Source organism: Falco punctatus (assembly GCF_963210335.1).
Source record: "Falco punctatus genome assembly, chromosome: 3".
NCBI lineage: Eukaryota > Metazoa > Chordata > Aves > Falconiformes > Falconidae > Falco > Falco punctatus.
The window spans coordinates 62391999-62412554 of NC_137582.1; the positions used below are offsets into that span (position 1 = coordinate 62391999).

Below are 20556 nucleotides of genomic sequence, written 5' to 3' on the forward strand. Positions count from 1 at the left end.
AGTACAATATATAAAAAGCAAGAATTGCTGTAGCAATAAGGCATGTCCTTTTTAGTAACTATAACACTGCTTTATATTTTATACATAGGTGTTTTATGTCTGTGACTATATACTTTTCCTGTGTCCAAGATAACCTGTACAAATGTCTAAAATTACAGTTGCAATAACAGAAACCTAGAGAAGCGTTAGACTACATTACTTTATAGAGTGTTTTACCACACTTTGGACCATTCCCCCCACTTCATTTTAAATTTAAAGAGAGATTAAGAGCCAACACATTCCCCACATTGGCATATAAATCAGCAAGTTTGATTAACTTCTTACTATAAGCATCGGTATTGGTTCTAAACCCCAGTCAGTCATCTACAGACTTAATTGAGAAATTGTGTCTATTTGACAGTAAACAATCCCATTTCCAATACTATAATATGACCATTTCCTCTTCCCAGAAATGTGTCTGCTTTGAGATCTGTATGTTCAATTTAGTCATCAGAGACTGCCCAGAAAGTGAAAGGCTGGGTGGAATAAGCTAATAATACACAAAATGCCCAAATGCAAAGATTCTTTTGCTTCCCATGCCAAAGACAGTAATAGAGCGAATAACAAAAGCGAAGTCTTTTTTCTTTAAAAACAACCCCCAGCCCAGGAGTTCCGGTTGGAGCTCCCAGCCTCTGCAGGAATGTCAGCAGGAAAACTGGTCCTGGTGTGGAATAGTCCCTCTGGTTTTTCTGGGGCAGGTGCGGAGAAGCAGTAGGTTTGTCACAGCTTCCCTCACACATGGCACACAAAGACGCTGAGCTCAGACTTTACGTTCTCCGTGCTGCCATCCCAGCGGGTGCCTGTGGCCCAGCTCCGGGGTGCACCGCCACGTGGCTGGCAGCCTCCGCCTCCCCACGGAGGAGCTAGTGCAGCTCAGAATGTGACGCTACAGTAAAGTTAACAGAACTCAGTGGCCCTGCAGGAGTCTAAAATAAGGCGCGTTCCTGTCCCTCTCTGTCCGCAGACTGAGGGCCAAGGCATAGGATAATGTTACTGCAGCTGTATTTGACCTTCCTTCTTGCAGAAGATCGGCAACTGGAGGGCCCCTCACCACACAGATCTCTGGGATGCAATAGGGCCCTCTTTTTTTAAGCTCATCATAGCACATCTTTTTAAAAATAGCAGCTTGAGGTGTCGCCCTATTTTTTTTTTAAGCAGGTTTCAAGTGTGTATCAGCAAACTGGATCCACAAGCTTCTCCCCATTGTTGTCTGGTAGACGATAGCTGCAAATTGTAGTCAGCTAACGATTCAATGTGTCAGGAACTGGAAGATTTCTTGTCCCAAACCACAGTCCCTTACATATGACATCCTAAAAAGGTTACGGAAATCCACATCTGTCAGTGCTGATGTATCTAGTTTCTGCCTGACCCTAACAAACAGAAGTATGACATTAGAAGGGCCATGCAGCAATAAAACAGAGAAACATTTCCAGTTTGCAGGACTGAGCCTCCGCCAGGGTAAGACACTAGTGCAGATAAGTGATGAGGCTATAGGATTTACATAATGTACAGTTACACTTTTAATATACGTATTTGATACAAAAATTATAGCAGGAAAAGGACTCATTTGATTGTCGAATACAGTATTTTTGTACAGCATGAAACGTTCATTTCAGTTAATTATTTATCCTGTAGTAGTCATATCAGCTGTATAGGACTTCTATGGTATGTGTAAATGCAACCTGCCTTCAGACTAGCAATCAAATTAGGTCATTTGCTGGCATGAATATAGTCTGATGTTTGACTGTTCTCAGCTTTGGTATTTCAGTGACTGAATGCAGATGTCTGGCTCTTCATACTGCTTTATGCTTACTGATTAAACGCTGAGCAAAATAAAATGGTGGAGTGAGAAGCTGAAAATGAGCTAGTATCAGGATTACAAGCAGAGCACCTGCTGCACAGTATATAGTAAAGACTCTGCTCTCGTACGGAAGGAAGCATTTTTGGAGGGAGAAGTCAGCTGGTGTTATGCTGCCCTGGAAAAGAAATGAAGACTGTCACTTTGCTGTTACAGTGGGTTCTGAATCAGGAGTAAACACCACAACTGTCAGATCTCCAATTTCTAAATTCTGTGTTGGGTGGCAAGGGTTGGGGCCAGTTTCCTAGTACCAGTGCCTTCTCCAGGGGGCCGAAGAGTCCATAACCTTGCGGTGCTGGGCACTAACTGGAATACTCACCAGGCTAATGTTAGCCCAGAGGCCAATCTTCCCTATGTTCCATCTAGCGTAAACAGAGAGCTGGGCTCCTCATCTGATCTGCCTTCAAGAGAAGCCTAACTTCAGCTGCTGTAAATCCACACGGAAGGAGCCTTCCCAAGCTAAAGTTAGGCTTTGTGAATGTGCCCCGTCCTCCCCCCAAGCCCTCCTCCTACCCAGTACATGCTGCAAAAAACACGTTGGCTACTCCAAATTACGAACGTGAACTTCAGCAGCAGAGAACTTCACTGGGTTTTGGCTTGACTTTGCAGTTCAAATTAAAGTTTACAATGGACCGAGGCTGAGTTAAAACAGTAGTGAAGACGATGCAGCTTTAATTAGCCAACCTCTTGTTTTGCAGTGAAGATGCACTGTCTGGCATGTGCAGAGAGCATGTGTAGTTTGAAGGCAGCTACTCTCAGGAATATGGAATAAACAGAACTACTTTCAACAAGAAATATTAACAGTTGCATAAAATGAATTTAGAAGTTTGGGGTTGTCTGTGTATTAAGCAGCCTAAACTCAACAGCAGTAAAAAATACATGAAAGATTTCCCCGCCCCACCCCCCGCCCCCCAAGTCACAGACTACTCTGTAAACAGATTGTAGGTTTTGCTTCTTACTCCAAGTTTCTAGGAGTTCTGTTTTATTTTTGAACTGGGGAACTAATTGATTTACCTCTAAGGATATACTGAGCACTGGAACTGCCTGCAAGAGCATAACCAACACACTGTATAAAATGTGAATTGGAAAGGAGGCGGCAGACTATTGGCATGTGACAAATGTTTTCACTGTGTGAAGGGGTTAATGCACAAGTTTGAAAACCACGATCACCATGCAAGAGAGTTTGAGGTGGACACAGTCTTGTTTTCATAGTTGGTAAATCAACCAAGCCAAACTAGTCTTTCTACTGTTCAGTGCACAATACTGATTATTTTTACAAGTCAATAGTTTACAATGCACCCTCTTTATAAGAAAATGTTAGATGCTTGTACCCAGATACTAATCAGATGTTTTAACAGCATTGCTTTGTACCACACAGAACATGTGGCTCCCACAGATGTACTTTATAAAGTGGATGCAGTGTACTGAGTGGGTTGGGTGGGTAGGCAATTTTTTTATTTTTTGTTTTTACAGGTAGAATCAGTTTTAAAATATAGCTGACTGCCATGTTGATTTATTTATGAAAGTTATCTGAGAAAAATAAAAAAAATTAAAAACTTACCATGATGAAACTAGGATTGTTTCTATTCCTCCAACTGAATGACGGGACACTGATTTCTGGAATGTTCCCCATGTGCAGCACTTCACAAGCACTATGCGTATGCCCACTGAGAATCAAACGGGGATGAAACCACCATATGAGCTAGAGCAGAAAATGATAAGGTGCAAAAATTAAGTCATAACTAGAAAGAACTTGAGCTTAAACCCCTTTTTTTCCCACCTTCTAGCAGAATGAAATTATGACGATTCTGATATCCTTTGAAAGCATAAGACAAGTTGATACTGTAACAGTTATACCCCTTTGGCCCTCATCCCAAATACTGGACTTTTTTTTTTTTTTTTGTTGGCCATACGGATCAGAAAAATAAAGGCAATAGTATCCTGTTGACATCACAAATAGAAAAAACCCTGGGTTTAGTAAAGCAATGCAGTTTTCTTGTCTGAGGGAGACTTTTGCACTGCCTGTGTTGAGTGAGGACATTTGTGCAGAAGGAAACAAATACTGACCATTAGATTTTTACGGAATACTTTGACTTTACATTTTCTTGTAGTTGCTAAGTCAGCAAAAGCAGTGCTTTCAAAGTGTTGGAAAATCATGGCTTTCTACTAGGTTTGTCAGTAATCTACACGGTATGTAATGCTACAAAATGCTAAACTGGAGGTAACAGCACTGCAGAAGACTTAAGAGCGCCAGGGCTTGCGGCCTGTACCTGGGAAACCCAGCAGCAGCAAGGCCGTAATCGCGATGATCCTCAGGGGAGCAGCTCTAACAAGCAGCATCTCAAAGGCCACATTAAAGCGGGAGCAGCTGTGGTCTGTTTGTCTCAGCTAACACTCCTTCCAAATCTTTTTTAATCTATATCTATCTACATTTGTGTCCCACTCACACTGATACTCAAGTTCCCAATAAATCAAACCTTTTGTGATGCTTCTTGAGACAGTACATCATACTTTTCTTTAAACGGGATGTTCTTCTCCTCTACAGGAGCAGAATCTTCTCCAGTGCATTCAGCATCACTTTTCCGATAGAGGGGGTAATGCTGTGAGAAATTCAAAGCAAGGATCAGTTGTTAATGTCCAGCCTTTCTGGAACAGTAACAAATACTCTAAGAACATGTCAACATGTTGCCTTACCCCACCTCTAACACACCTGTAAAAGGATGGGTTCTGAAGCTGGAAGCTTTTCCACATCACTGCATCTTTTGTTGGAATAACTTGGTTTCTGTGAATAAAATCAACCCATACATGTTGTCTTCACCTATGTGTACCACAGGAGTGGGGAAGGGAATTAAACAATAGCTAGGTTTTGAGGGGTTGGGGGGGTTGTTGTTTTGGTTTCTTTGTCAAAAGCGGTAGCAGCTCCGAGTACAGTGTTTAAATTCTGTATAAACTTTTAAGAGCCTCTGCTGTGGATAGAAGGGGAAATGCTTTAATTCCCCTTTCTGTATATGCTGTAAATACGGTTGCACTCTTCCTGAATGCCGAAAGCAACAGCAGAATCTCACTGCACAAACAAGGCAAAGAGATTTAGGGCAGCCCAAGAGAGACAGCAGTTAGAATCTGGCGATTTTTCCACTGGGAGCTGGTTCCCTGATTGACTGCCAACCCAGTCAGCCATGCTGCCTACCATGTTTCCAGTCAGCCTATGAAAAAGAGGAATGAAATGAAATACAAGCAGCAATTGGATTTGATGAAAAAAATACAACTAAAACATTACTAGGCTATCAAGACAGGACGCCAGTAGAATCAGAAAACTAAAAGAATAGGCTAGCTTGAAGGATATAGACCAGCAATATGCATAAATGCAGGGATTATGTATCTCAAGTCAAACGGAGGGTTACAGAAACTTCTGCCGTTCCTTGGAACAGAGGAAATGACACCCTCTGTCTGTTGGCAGCCTGAGGAAGTTAACACCATTCACACAAAGCAACACAGTTAACAGTTAAGTAAAACGGTAAGAGGCAAATGAGGAGAAGGAAGATTTCCTAGCAAGTTGCAATATGAAATTGGAAGCAGACTTTTTCAGGAGAGCCTTAGTTATATCCTGTCACTGCAGTATCAGTATTCCCATTGCAGCAGCCAAGTTGCTGGCTATAATCGGATCTTTAATAAACTCTCACCTGCTGGGAGCAATTCAGTTTGTGAGAAAGTGCCACAAGCTTTGCCTCCGAGGTACGGCAGACAGCACAGCCATCACCCTCCAGGGCTACGCTGTTCACTAGGACAAAGCTGGAAAATCCCAGGGAGTGGGCAAAGAGAAGGGAAGTGGGGAGGACAGGAGAGAACTTGTTATTCGTGCACACATGTGGGATAAACCTTATTTTATAAAGCCCAAGTATTTCAAAGTCTTCCAAACACTCAACAAAACAGCAGAATGTAACGGCTTCTGAAATCACATGCTCTAAAAATCCTCTTCTGGGTATCCATAGTGTAGCTGTTTCTATACCTGGTAGGCTCCTTTATAGTCAGTTGTTAATCAGGTTGCACAATATACCGTATGCTATGCTTCATGTTTACACTTCAAGATTTTTTGTATATCATAGCAGTATTAAGTGGTATTCTAGTGGAATGTTAGAAGCCCACTAAGCTGAATTCTGACTGAAAGGAGAACCTGCTTCTCTCCCCGAACACATTTTAAACCTCAGAGACATAATTTTAGACATTCAGTTTCTTCAGAACAACTGAAAAGCAAAACAGCATTGCATTCGGCTGGCTACCCTGAACAAACAGTTTTGTATTTTGCGATCTCTCATGCAGAAAATAGGATTTTATTTGTAATAGAAAAAGATTTCCCGGTAGATTTCAAATCAACTTCGAACTTCTGTCACAAGATTCATACCATTTTAGTCATTCATTCAGGACTCAAGAGATACATTCCCAGTTCAATTCAGTACATTCATACAGACATAAATGAGCTGAATGCCTCTACTTAAGAGATACTCATCAAAACAAACAACAAAAAAATTAATTCTTTTTAAGCTGCGTTTTAAACTACAAATTTGTTGTAAAATAAGTTCATCTAGCAATGTTTTATTAATAATGCAACTCATTTCAGTTAATGAATATGATACCAGACATACAATCTGCAACAGCATGCAAGAATTCTGCTGTGCTTTTTTTTATCAAAGGGGAAGTGGAGATACTCCTTAATAACTATTTTTAAAGCAGCTGAAATACATATCTAGAAGACCCCACATCTGCATGATAAACAATAGCATTATACTAAACATTCATTAAGCTTGTAAATCTTCCTAAAAAAGACACACCGTTTCTAGACCTGTTCAGAATGTTTTTAATGTTTGCTTAATTAAAGGAAACAAGCACAAACCTCTAGGTTTTGAATCTTACATTTACATGAATGATTATAACCTGATGGTATACATGCCAAACAGAGTGGCAATAGGTATTCCCTTCATTTATATGAGGTTTAAAGACAAATGCTTTGCCACAAGCCCGCTATCACTTTCCCTCATTGGGTTCCTGCATGGTATCTAAAAGTAACAGAAAGGGTACACGGCAGGACAACTGCAGACACACACCACTGTGAGGACAGCTCTACAACAAGATCTACTCTGAGCCAAAACCTGCTTGTGCATTATTACCCCACCCTGTGGAAAACCGTGGACAAGCAGCTGCTATGTTCCCATATCCCTCAAAAAAGAGTTAAGTTCTGCAGAATAAAGGTATTAAGATTAATTAAACTCTTTACTTGTAAGCACAGAGGGGGTTGATTTGTGTTTCTTTACTGAATCCTATTCTGTTGTGTTTACAGCCATGGGTCATTACCAGCTGCAAGGAAGTAAAAAGGCAAACCAGAGAATTTGATTCTGACGCCACAGTACTTTTCCATTTAAAAGGAAATTGTTGCAATTTACCTAGCTCAAAGTACAGCTCCCACTCAATATCAAACTACAGGTTTGTACAAAGTGTTTTGTGTTTAACATATCATAAGCTAGTACAAAGTAAAAATTAAAAAAATCTAAAAAAAATGTTTTAAGTTAAGCATTCCTATAATATTTCATTAGAAATTCCACTTCCAGCTCTCAGTTTTCATTATTCTGGTCTTCTAACTCAGTAATCACTACTGTAAACATTGGGGGGGGCTCGAGTATACTCACTTGATTCCTTTTCGAGTTATTAGCTTTCCTGAAGTAAAGTTGAAAACTTTCTCAAATCGATTTACCTTGTAAGTAGTCATTCTGTGTCAAGAGGAAAAATACAACTGAAGTAAGAAATTGGCATTGTAAATCACCTGACACAGTTGCTTTACAGGTTGCAGGCAATTCATGCAGCTTGCTGCTCCATTATCTAGCTCACATACTCATTCAAACTCACAGGGGTGCTCTGACACCCATCGTGTACTCTGTCCCAGTGCCACCAGTGTAAGCACAACCATCCTACAGAAGTACAGCAGAGCAGGGGCACTCACACTCTTTTGTGCTGAGGTAGCAGGAAAGGGAATATGCTCAGACTAAACGCTTTTCAGATAAGGAGGCCCACCACAAGGAAAAGCAGCTTCAAGTCTTCCCTGCCAATGCAGAAAGATGAGCTCTGAACAACTTCACATATGCTCAGAGAAGCATAAAAGTATCCCGAAACCTGCTCTAAAATTTATTCCTAGGGTGCACTGTGTGCAGATGGATACCATTTAAGGTCTTGCTCTAAATTACAATCCCTTCTAATTTGGTTATGATCAAAAACTTTCTGTGTGACCACACAAGAGGTCAATCAGAAAATCAGTTACTGTATGCATGCTGACATTTCATTCTTGACACTTGCGTACTTTCACAGACAAGACTTACTCATAATGAAATCCAATGTCATGATTCCCAACAATAACCACTAGCTCGGTAGAAACTGGATACTTAAACATTTTCCGAAATCTCCTGACATCACCTGCCCATGCCTGCATGAGAACACAAATGGAGAAATTAATGCTGTTTGACAGTATCAAAGGGGACTAGTATTGCGATGGGTTTGCATGGCAAGGCTTTGGTAGCAGGGGCGCTGCTGGGGTGGCTTCTGTGAGAAGCTGCTAGAAGCTTCCCCTGTGTCCAATGGAGGCAATGCCAGCTGGCTTCGAGATGGACCTGCTGCTGGCCGAGGCTGAGCCCGTCAGCAATGGTGGTGGTGCCTCTGGGGTAACACATTTAAAGAGGGGAAAAAAACTTGCACAACAGCAACTGCAGTGGAAGAGAGGAGTGAGACTATGTGAGAGGCAGAGCCCTGCAGCCCCCCAGGTCAGTGCAGGAGGGGCAGGGGGGCTCCAGGCGCCGGAGCAGAGATTCCCCTGCAGCCCGTGGTGAAGCCCACGGTGGGGCAGGCTGTGCCCCTCAGCTCGTGGGGGGCCGTGGTGGAGCAGATCCCCACCTGCAGCCCGTGGAGGACCCCACGCCGGAGCAGGTGGGTGCCCAAAGGAGGCTGTGACCCCGTGGGAAGCCCAGGCTGGGGCAGGGTCCTGGCAGCGCCCGTGACCCCGCGGGGACCCAGGCTGGGGCAGGCTGTGGAGAACTGCAGCCCGTGGGCAGGGCTGACACCGGAGCAGCTGATGGAGGACTGTCCCCGCGGGAGGGACCCCAGGCTGGAGCAGGGCAGTGTGAGGAGCCTCCCCCTGCGAGGAAGGAGCGGCAGAGACAGCGTGTGATGGACTGACCGCAGCCCCCGGCCCCGGCCCCCTGCGCTGCTGGGCGGGAGGGGGGACAGAAATCGGGGGTGAAGTCGAGCCTGGGGGGAAGGGAGGGGTGGGGGGAAGGTGTTTTAAGATTTAGTTTTCATTTCTCTCATTATCCTACTCCGATTTGATTGGTAATAAACTACACTAATTTCCCCAAGTCCGGTCTGTTTTGCCCGTGACGGTAACTGCTGAGCGATCTCGCTGTCCTTATCCCGACCCAGGAGCCTGTCACTGCATCTTCCCTCCCCTGCCCAGCTGAGGAGCGGAGTGACAGAGTGGCTTTGGTGGGCACCTGGCACCCAGCCAGGGTCAACCCACCACAAGTACATAATACAGAAGCACAGACTGAGACATTTACATTTTTTTAAATTTTATATGAGGGGCAAAAGTGTCAAGATACTACCAAAAATGAAGAACCACAACATTTAAATTTGTACCTAAAATACTAGAAACTTCTACCAGCATGACAACTGTAGTAACACTAAACAAAGCCTTGCATACCTAGTCTTTCTTCTGTCATCCATTTCCTTCAACAAATCCTCATTTTTTGAAATAAAAGAGCTGTTGATGCCATACCTGAGGTGAGCTCCATTTTCCTTCATCAAAGACATCCCCCAGAATAAAAACAATATCTGGCTGCAATAACCATACGGCAGTTTGGAAAGATCTCTCCATTTGCCATTCCCTGAAAGGAAAACACAGACTCATTCATCACCGCCTAACTTCCGAATCCTCAACTCTGAACACACAAACACAGCCTGGCAGGAATGGGAAGATGGCTCCAACACACAGAAAGCACTAATATGAAATTCAAATTAAATATCTAGAAATCAGGTTTAAGTACAGTAGGTATATCTTACCTGGTGGGTAATTCCACCACAATACAATCAGGACCAACTCATGCAAGAAGAAAAACCAGCTTGTTTATTTTTCATTACAATTCCATTAAACGGTAATTAATTAGAACGGTGAATTATTGCATGTTTTACTACACTATTGTTTCTGCAGCAAAAGTTTCTGATTTTTGTATCATGGTGGAATTGGTACTTTCAGCATTCTGATTTTTCTTCTTTTGGACTAACAGAAATATGGTTTTGTAGGCAGAAGATTGAATTATCTTTGCCTTTAAATGTGATTTTGCTTCCGATTCTTCTACTACAGAGACAAACTACCAGCTTCCTCATCTCTGTAATTAAAGATATTAACTATTGGGACAGCCAAGTTATCTGGCTCATTTTTAAGGCATCCTATAAAATCGTTACATACTAGAAAAGACTTATCTGACCCACCAAAAATGCTCAGGCATCTACACCCACATAGTACCTGAGCATTCAAGACTGCACTGCCTCAGTAAGTCCCATTCATTAACCTTTCAATACTGTTTTATTACCCGGCACAGATCCAGACAGGCAAGTCAGAGGCAGCATGCGTGCTTCTTAAAAGTACAACATTGGTTTTACACTCCTCTCCCATTAGCTACTATTAAAAACTCTAAAACCAGGATAAGAGATTATTCAAAAAAATGATTACCTTCTCAGCTTATCCAGCCAATGTCCTTTGATTTCACCAAGTAGGTGAGTATCAGCTAAAATTATGGCTTTTAGGACTGAAGTCGAAGTCTCTTTTCCACCCATGTGAGCTCCACCTTTCACTTCTGGCCATCGACATTGAAAAATTACCACATAATAAATCAAAAATTCGCAAAATATTAACACCGAGGTCACAAAGCACACAAGTTTCAGCAGGAAACAGAGCCTCTTCTTCAAAGGAAGATTCTTCACAGTGGTCGAGCTAGAACTCAGCATTGCAGTACCAGCATAAGACACTTCCACGATGGCTCAATTCTCCTCTCTCAGGCAAAGTCAGTAGGGGCTAGGTCAAAGGATTGCGTTGGGCTTTGTATCAGTACCAAATCCCTGTGGAGAAAATACAAAATATTCATTAAGCCAGCATTCCTTGTGAAAAGCTATCATGTAAGGCCTACAGTGTTAGCTTCTTGTCACCCTGAAAGATTTGGAAATATTTAATTGACCTAAAAAGCAAAGTTGGTCTTCTCCTTCAGGAATGCAAACAGCCATGCTGCTGAGCATAGAACCGCACTCTCTCCTACCAGGACCAAGGCAACCAGCGTAAAGCCAGCCAGGATCTTGGTGTATGGTGCTTTTTTAAAAACTATACAGTGAAAACACTGTGAGTAGGGGTTAAAGGTAAGTAAAGACAGAGTTTAGCCTGAACAGAAGGAAAAAAAAAAATCCACTAGGATCCATATCACCCTGGCCACTGCAACGCCACATGCAACCACCTTCTGGCACAAGTCACATAACATGACTATGCCAGATCAATGCAATTACCACCTTTAATACAGCTCAACGTAATAATCTCCAAGAACCAAAAGCAATTTACTATCCCTGAACAAGCTTACCAGAGCTTTCCAGGAACACAGGCACAGATACGTGACTAGGTAACCAATGCTGCTAACAAGGGGAAAACAAGAAACATCAACAAAACAAGCCTCAGAAACAGGAGCTATGCTACAGCTGACGAGAAATGTGGGAAAATGAGCTTGAATTGCTAAGTTTACTGTATTTACTGGTTTCTTCCAACTTGGATATTCTGTAACCCAAACAGGGAACTCACCCCTTCTGAAACCACAATATTATTTTCTGCTATTAGAAAGGCTAATACAAAACACGTCTTCACTTTGATAAGCCACAATTGTAATAGGGCTCAATGATTGTTTCACTTCTTTGGAGGCATTTAACAGAAACTCGTTATTGCTGCTGTAAGGAGGAAATACCCAGCCTTTCATAGTTCTGTCTTCTACAGTCCTTGGCAGAAACACTTCTCCACTGTAAGTGCCCACAAGAAACAAGTATCCCACCTGAGAGTACAGAGACACTAGCCCTCACTTTCAAGTAAAATCACCCAGGTTCCACGTGCAACCCTCAAGGTTTCAGTCTGAAGAGTAGGGCATGTCTGAAAGACCCACTTTTTAAAGGTAAACAGCGTAGCATGGTCACAGTAAAAGGGCCTCCATGAGAGGTATAAACACGTTACCTCACAAGCTCATGAACAAACTTCTAGAGAAATCCACGAAGAAAAGTCTTGTCCCCCACTCAAGAACGGGACAGCAATTTTGCTTCCTACAATAGAAAAACTCTAACATAGGACAAACGTCCAGATACTGGCAATTACTGAACACAGCACTCAGACAGTGAGTAGGAGCCAACATTCAGGTGAATTCACTAAAACCGATTAGAACTGGGAATACTCAGTATCTTTGAATATTTAGACCCTAAATAGTAACACTGGGACAAAATTACAGAACCACAAATAATTACAGTTTATCTTCTCTAAAACCCTGATCTCAGTCACATGCAGGACACGAAACAAAACCTAAATTGCTTTACTGTCTTATGCCCTAGCCAATCTGATTGATGTCTCATGGAAATCAAATCTGTTGTGTAATTATCTTATTTTTCGAACCAAAACCTCTATTTGATAATAGCCACTTATTTTCAAACACGAACTTCCCCATATCACCACTACAAAGTACTTATTCAAGACAAAGAACCATTAGGCTGCTTCGTGTAACATTTCCAATATGCATTATTTAGCATGACTAATACTTAACTGCACGCAATCCAGTTCTATCTAAACTTAGTTTAGCAGGAGAAAGCCACTACTGGCCAGACATCGCAATTTCACAGTACAGAGGAACTACACATAAAGGGTGATTAACTTGTTTAGTGTTCATCTCATCTGCACTTTAACTAGCAATAAAAATCAACAAGAACTTGTTTTTACATCTCACAAGGAAAGATTAAAACAGAAACATCTGTTCAACAGACTCAGCAACAATGACAAGAGACAGGTAAATTCTTAACTAAGCACAAATTCATATGGCCTTATCCTGCACAAACTGCACCTACCCCAGAATTTGACAGTAGACTTTGGTATTCCTAGATAAGTCTCCTCTTCCAAGAAAAATAGTACTAATTTGAACAGGAAATACCAGCAAGTTGCTTAACTTGCATAAGGTCTGTCAAAAACAACAACAACAACAAAAGAAACCTCTATGACTATTCTTATTCGCAACCTACACTAAGGCTAAAACAAATAAAACCTGCCATTGTGCTGCCAATACCTACGCATTTTATAGAAGCTTTTCGTTACATTATTTTTCACACACCAAATTTCTTTTGAAGCTGTTGAAACAGCTAGAGTTGCAGCAAAAAGCCAGTATTACAGATCACTGGGGAAAAAAAAAAAATCAGATCTTCAGAAGAAAAATGATCAAATAGAAAAAACACCAAACCTGCAATTACTAGAAAAGAAAAATCTTCAAGGCAAAACTGACATTTTCAAAAGTCACAAATGGCAACTGACATAATGAAAACCACAGAGCCCGGCCATTTCTACACACATTCCCTGCGCCAGCATCTCTGCTGCTAGCTGTTACTATTTGGGGAATTTGTGCTGCAGGTGTGGAAGATGCCAGAGGTCTCCCATCTGCACCCTATTTTTCCAGCTTTCCTGATAGTGAAAGAAAAAAGAAAGAAAAAAAGAAAAGAAAAGAAAATCACAGGAAAGTCAGTGATGCAGAATGAGCTGAAAGCCAACTCCTACTGCTGGCTGCTAGAAATCCCTGGCTGTGCCACCTGCCAGCCCAGGGCTGCTCACATCCCAGCTGAACCATTCGCTCAGCTCTGCTGTGCTTCTCTGCACGCCGAAGTAAAGGCAGTTTAACCAGCAACCAAGCACATGCGGTAGGAACCCGAACCTCACACACGGGTAACCCACAGACTGGAGGCCCACCGCCTCTCACACGTGATGGCAAGGTCAAAAATAACGCTGTCAGACTGCGCGCACACTGCAAGATGGAGCTGTGGTTCAGCATGTTGCTGTACAACAGGTTGCTGCTGCTACTCCTTGCATGGCTGGTTATTAAGATTAGACTAAAATCTGGTTTCTTACTAGAGTCTGAGGATCTCAATTAAAAGAAAAGACCAAAAGATTTCACAGTTTCTTGTTCTAAATACATGGGAGTGGCCTGATACAAGTTTTAAAAGCTCATAATAAAGGTGAGATCAGTATTTCGACCATATTAATTCTTTTCAATTGTTTGGGCAGAGACATACTCTATGATGAAAAACTCTGATCTTCAGTAGCTGGCAAACAGCAAAGTTCTGCTAATCATGATAATTTTGTATTCAGTCAATGTATACATTCCTTAGGCAGGGGAAAAATAACCTTGAACTTTTCCTCATCTACATGTTCTAAGAACCGTTCTGCACATTTAAAAATCAGCCTGTGTATGAGGACAGTTACAGATTCATTTAATAACATCACCAAAGTTTAAACATGCTGGAAGTATAACTTTATACCACAAAACTGTGGGGTGGAAAAATGTTCAAGTGACTAGCGCTCAAAAAAAAGCCTGATGCATTCCTTCCCCAGTATTCAGGTTTATTTTGCTTACTAACAAATATTAGATAAATTTTTTCACTTAAAATATTTCCATCATACATGCTGTTGTTCTTTTCATCTATCAAGTTTACTGGCATCAGACTTGCATCACTCCTCTTTCCCTTTTCTATCTCTGTTCAGGACGTTATCCAGCTTTCATTTACAAGCGAGCCAAGAACGGAACAAGGGAGACCTGACACAGTGCTCTATAGCCAGACCAGGAAGCAAGTAGTTCTAGAGCTTTACCCTTTCTCTTGGGGAATAATTAAATCTGAACAGCTCATACGCTTTGAGGCCAATTTATTTATTAATTTCCAACTACATAAAACTGTCCGAACAAACCAAGTGGGATACAAGAGTGCTCATCCTGCTCCTAGTCCTATCCCTAACGAGCACGCAAGTATTTTTATTAAGTTCAAGAAACTGCATTAGGTTATGAGAAAGCTTAGTATTTATAACCTTGCAATAAAGTTTTCACTCAGTTTTCCCATCACAGTGTCACAAAGGTACAGATTTGCAGCTTTCAGACAAATACAGTTCTATAATGTAACTATGTTAAACTGTTGTGAACTGTAGTTACAAACAAGTTCAGGTTCAAATCTCACAAGTTTTCCCTTCTGCAAGGTACACCTGTCACTGGGAGCTGCCTCTTATTCCAAGCGCTCTCTCTCGCTCTCTCTGAAGCAATGTAACGTTTCTGCCTCGTGACCTGTGACTCTCCACAGTCCGGCTTCCTCTCAGCACTTCAAATACCTCAACTCTTCAATCAAACAAGAGCTTCTGATGAATTCTTGTTTTGATACCACAAGACAACTCTGACCCATCTTTCTGAACACACTCTTACCAATTCTAAAACCTAAACCCTTCCTTCACCCACAAATTTTAATTTAATATTGTGATTAAAGAAAAACTCCAAGCAGGGATTTAGCATTTTTCTTTTAGGAAATCCATCTGTAATAATTTAATGATGGAATTAATTTCTGTCTGTATTGGTACATTCTTAGGGCTGAAATTCATGAAGACTGCCAAATCTGCACATCTACTTTGAATTTACTTAGTTCACAGAAAAGGATAAATTGGGAAATTCTTCAAATTAAAACACAAAGATTTTATCATATTCCCATAAACACCCACTACCACTCCCTGCAATGAATGTATTTTACAAGTATGAAAGAGAGAGGTATTGAAACTTAGTTGATGTTATACAGACCACAGTTTATTTGAAAAACATGTAAACAAAAAGCAAAGGCACAAAATACCAAAATATTTCAAAGCAGGTTGTCATATTGAGATCATATAATTAAATTCATAATGTTATCAAAATATGGTACTACATAAGCCATGGTAGGTTTAAATGTTGAAGTATAAAAAGTACGTGGAAAATCCACTTGCCATTAAATTAATCAGTGGTTACAAAGATGTTGTAAAAGGAAGTCCATACATTACACTTATTTGTTTCAAACACTTTTCATACTGATTATTCAGTTTCACAGATTCCTGTACAGCATGCTTTAGATCTTCTATCTCTTCAAAAAAATCCTAGAAAAAACCAAAAATATTCACCTTAAAGTTTCTTTCAAAGACATTCTCAGGAAGAGCTAATCAGCATTTCAGTTGTTCCCAAGTTCAGAGACACTTTACATATTTTTATTAATATATACTGCAGCTATGCAAACAAAGCTGAGGTACAGCAATCAACTATAACCTTAAGTAATAATTTAAAACTTTGCCCTGAACACACAATACAAGTAGAATTCAAGTTATGTTAGAGCCTGAAATAAAGAATAGTAATAGGAAGATGAATTAGGAGAAGGAAAAAAAAGTTGATTATCAGAAAGCTACGAAATGACAGTCCAAAATTTCAAGGGAATAACGTCAAACACATCTATGCAAAAATACAACGATACATGCTGAAGTCAGCCAGTAGTAGATAACTCACCATTTACTTTGAAGATCTGGAAGTTGCAAGATTATAAAAAAGGGACAAAAAGCAAGGAGAGGGATGAGGAGAGTAAACTAAGGAGGAGGATGGTAGCATTTGAAGAAGACAATACTAAAGAGTTTAAGATGGACAAATGGATTCCATATTTAGACCTAGAAAGTTATAAAATATTTTTAGACCTCAACTGCTAGTATCCATTTAGAACTTTAAGTATAACTACACTTTGTTAATGAGCATCCTATTTCAGAATAGGATCTATTATTTATGACTACACTGTGTTAAAAAGTGATTTTCATATTCAAAATGGTAAGATTTAGAATGCATTAAACTCGACAGAGCCTACAAGGGATAATGCTATCCAACAGGTTCAACTGGCTCAGATAAAGGCAATTTACCACAAAGGAGGGAATGAAAAACAGCAATATGTAAGGCTACACAGAATGTAGATAGTCCAGTGAGAAAGCCATAAAAACCAAGTCCTGTTGAACTTATTTAATGTCAGCCTATATGGTTTCACTTTCTCATATTGATCCTTCCATAGTGATACTATCCCAGAATGCATAACTTAACAATTAGTTCTAGCTATACCCAATTCAACTAGGAGATAAATTCAGCTTCATAGAAATAAACTTCCACTAATTAAAAATATCGATGGGCCATAGCTTAAATGGAACTATGTCTTGCTCAGTTCCTGCAATTCAAGTCTACTGAGCAATGCCAGTCCTTTGTAAGTGAAGTCAGAAGTCGTCAGGAAATACAAGGACAGCAAGCAGAGTGTAGTCACCCAAGACAACTTCACCAGCCTTGGAAATTCCTACCTATCACAGTCACGTTGTATCTACTTCTATCCATCTGTATTTGACATTTCTCCTGCCTATTCTTCTGACTTCTTTTCTAAATAAACAGCTACATACATCTGAAATAACATTCAGTGACTTAAAAAACCTAAAAAACGGTTACTGATAAAAAGCAATAACTGCAGATTTATATATTCTCTTCTGAAAGATTAAACTTTCAGCCATAAGTTGTCCCCAATTCCCAAACACGGGGATCTAGAACTCACCCTAGCTCAACGTTCTACAAGCTTCACATCTAATGAAATATCACCACATTTTACTGTTACCCCTGTAATGAAAGCTAGCATAATATTGTTTAGCTTGTGAGAAAGGATTGCAAGTAAGAATACAGATTCTCAAAAAAAAAATAATAAATCCAACACAAGACATGAAGAATAAGCAAAAAACAATTTAAACAAGGTCGTTGCTGAAAATAAAATCTGAGGTCAGTACATTAAACTGAATCCTATATATAGATAGATAAGATCTCATCTTCACACAATTTCAAGACTCACCAAATTTTCTAACTTTCACTTTCTACACCTATCAATCATGAAAACTTTAAGCTTAGGAAGGGCTGAAGGGAGGGCTTTGGAGTTCTGTCAGAGACTTAACTTTGATATGTTTAAGTTCAAGAGAAAATAGCTTTCCTCTCACTGACATGAAGCAGTAGATCATTCAAAAGTGATCATTAAAAAAACCTGGTTTTATTATCTCTGCAAATGTCTGTTGGAAGGAATTAAGACTGTTACCAGCAGTTACAATTTTAATGTCATAACAACATAAGGCAAATAATCTCTCATGAAGGAAACCAAATATTTTTTAAAAATCCACAGCTGTTTAAAACAACAACCAAAACCCAAACCAAACCAAATTAAAATTGCATTATTCTTCTTCCTTAGCCCAGAAGTACTGCAGGACATTAATGTTTCAAGGAGTCATTCATTTTCTTTTCTTTCTCAGAATGCTATAAATGGGGGGTTTATGTATTTTGCTTGATAACAACATATGTTTAGCCTAAAGATAAGTTTCAGTTCAGGCAGAAAAGTTAGTTTTTCAAAAATCATCTATTCTTAAACTTGTCCTAAAATAAATTACCTTGTCTAATCCAGCTAATTCATTTTTTAGTGCTCTCCTTTCTGTAGACAACTTTTCATTTTCTTTCTTCAGCTTTTTAATCTCCTTCAACAATAGCTCTATATTCAAATAAAAAAATAGAGACTTCAACCATTACAGTCAACCTCCCCCTCATATGAATCATATTACAGCTAAAGGGCTGCCTACGTTTTGTGGTATTAGAAAATTATGGTTCAGCTTTTTAAAGTACCTTTTTCATAAGTGATTTATTCTTAAGAATCGGCCCAGCACACTGCCAGGTACTATCAAAGATCACAGGACCTGCCATCTGGATTATCTGAATCTAACAGATTTTTATAATGTAGGATTATTTTACTTTAAAATCCATAAAACATACATCACATGCCTTGACTACCTTTTTCTGACTTGCAAGAGGGTCACATTAGCCTTGCTGACAGCGTATTTCCTGAAAATTATGCCTACATTATATGATCTCTTCAATATCTTTTTTATGCTTTGAAGTGGAACAAGATTGCTCCTTAACTTGTGGATTTACTTATGTGAGAAAGAACAAGCCAGTATTGACTGCTTTGTCCCATATTTTAAAGCTAAAACCAGGTTCTTTTGCGTATCAGTGTCTGAAAACCAAAGAATGGAGCAGCAAACATTGTAGCTCAGAGAGCTGCACAGATACAGCTTACTAGAATGAATAACAAATAGTACTAAATACAGCCATGCACTCCCACCCATGATTACACCAACATACCAATTTCAGAAACAGCGAAAAGCAGCACTTGTTTTTATCACAAACAAATGCAGGACTGGATCCACAGACAGGGCATTGATTACAAGATGCTGTTTTTACGTAACATGTTTTCAAAAATTAAAAACATTTTAGATACCGTTGGCTGAAGTAGAAGAAATAAAACCTGGAGTGTGCCTCTGGATCATTAACGAAACACATCCTCTCTAATGGGCATACTGGAAAGAACAGAATCAGAATTAACTGTACCATTACCTAAATATTTACTGCAACAGCATTGCTTCTTATTAGAAATGTCCCTGTGAGATGTTACTTTTTCCTCTGGGGTTCGACTTCTTTTTCCAAAAACAGCACTACTTTTCCAAGAAATCTTTTTACATTCCAGTTGCTCGATTCTTTGCCTCTGCTCTTGAAGATTATGCTCTAGCTCACAAATTTTCATCTGTCAAGAAACTAAAGATTTTTCAAAATGCATAGAACAAACAGAGTTCAACTGAATACCACTGGGAACATATCCTAAATGCAAACCTAGAGCTTTCAATCGCTGACTTAAAACTACATTTATCCAAAGGGTCTGAAAGGAGGAAAAAATACAGCAAGTGAAGTTTTGCATATATCAAGTGTTTTTTAAAAAACTGTTATTGAGCACATGCTCTCAAGACAATATAAATGTGCAGGCACAAAGATACTAAACCTTTCCACACAGTAAAGCGTATTTTTGTGGCAGCAATTGCCAGCTTCTAAGAAAAAGTACATATAATCCAAATTATAATGAATATTAATTTACAAACAAAACACATGCCCCAGACTCCTAAGAGGAAATTAATTAGACAGGTCAGCTGTAATGCTTGATCAGTGCCTAAAGAGGCAACACCCACTTGAAGCTTCCTGAACCACCCCTGGCCACACGACCCTACCTTTGCTCCAACTATGATGCTAGCCTCTTTGCACAGCAAGCCAACAGATCTTGGTACATGCCAGAAGACTATTTGCCTTCATTTGATTAGCTTACTGCTGGATTTCTGAACTAAATCAGCTCATGACACATACAGAAAACATCTGGGCTGGTGCAAGAGCGGTCGGAAGATGCATATAAAGTTGGAAGGAGGGGTAGGTAGGTGAGTAAATTTAAAAAGCAAGGAAAGGGAAGACAGCTTTCAGTTACAGACATACCAGTGATAGAGTTCACTTTCAAAGGGAACTACAGCCTATTTTCCATTATCTCAATGGCATGGGAAACAAAAATTAATATAAAAAGAAAAACATGGTTTCATTTTACAAATGTAAGAATTACTTTACAGTCTCCCTAAAAGCTTCTGTTTTTCTATTTGATACCAT

At 40.0% G+C, this 20556-nt stretch overlaps 1 protein-coding gene across 7 annotated transcripts in view; it reads right to left on the reverse strand.

Annotated features, from left to right (window-relative positions):
• Positions 1-1541: 1541 nt before the first annotated feature.
• MPPE1 (metallophosphoesterase 1) overlaps positions 1542-20556 on the reverse strand; it is a 32564-nt gene continuing 13549 nt past the window's right edge. For 5 of the 7 annotated variants that reach the window (XM_080378116.1, XM_080378114.1, XM_080378117.1 and 2 more), the window contains 9 exons: positions 10662-11047; positions 9708-9816; positions 8260-8363; positions 7576-7656; positions 5578-5686; positions 4608-4679; positions 4375-4497; positions 3459-3599; positions 1542-2015 (listed from right to left, as the gene is read on the reverse strand). In XM_080378116.1, coding sequence (XP_080234242.1) covers positions 1833-2015; positions 3459-3599; positions 4375-4497; positions 4608-4679; positions 5578-5686; positions 7576-7656; positions 8260-8363; positions 9708-9816; positions 10662-10936 — 1197 coding nt within the window. In that variant the 5' untranslated portion in view covers positions 10937-11047 and the 3' untranslated portion in view covers positions 1542-1832. Of the gene's footprint in view, positions 2016-3458; positions 3600-4374; positions 4498-4607; positions 4680-5577; positions 5687-7575; positions 7657-8259; positions 8364-9707; positions 9817-10661; positions 11048-15992; positions 16140-18476; positions 18575-19357; positions 19437-20556 lie in introns of all 7 variants that reach the window. The other 2 variants (XM_080378115.1, XM_080378113.1) reach the window with 2 other exon arrangements.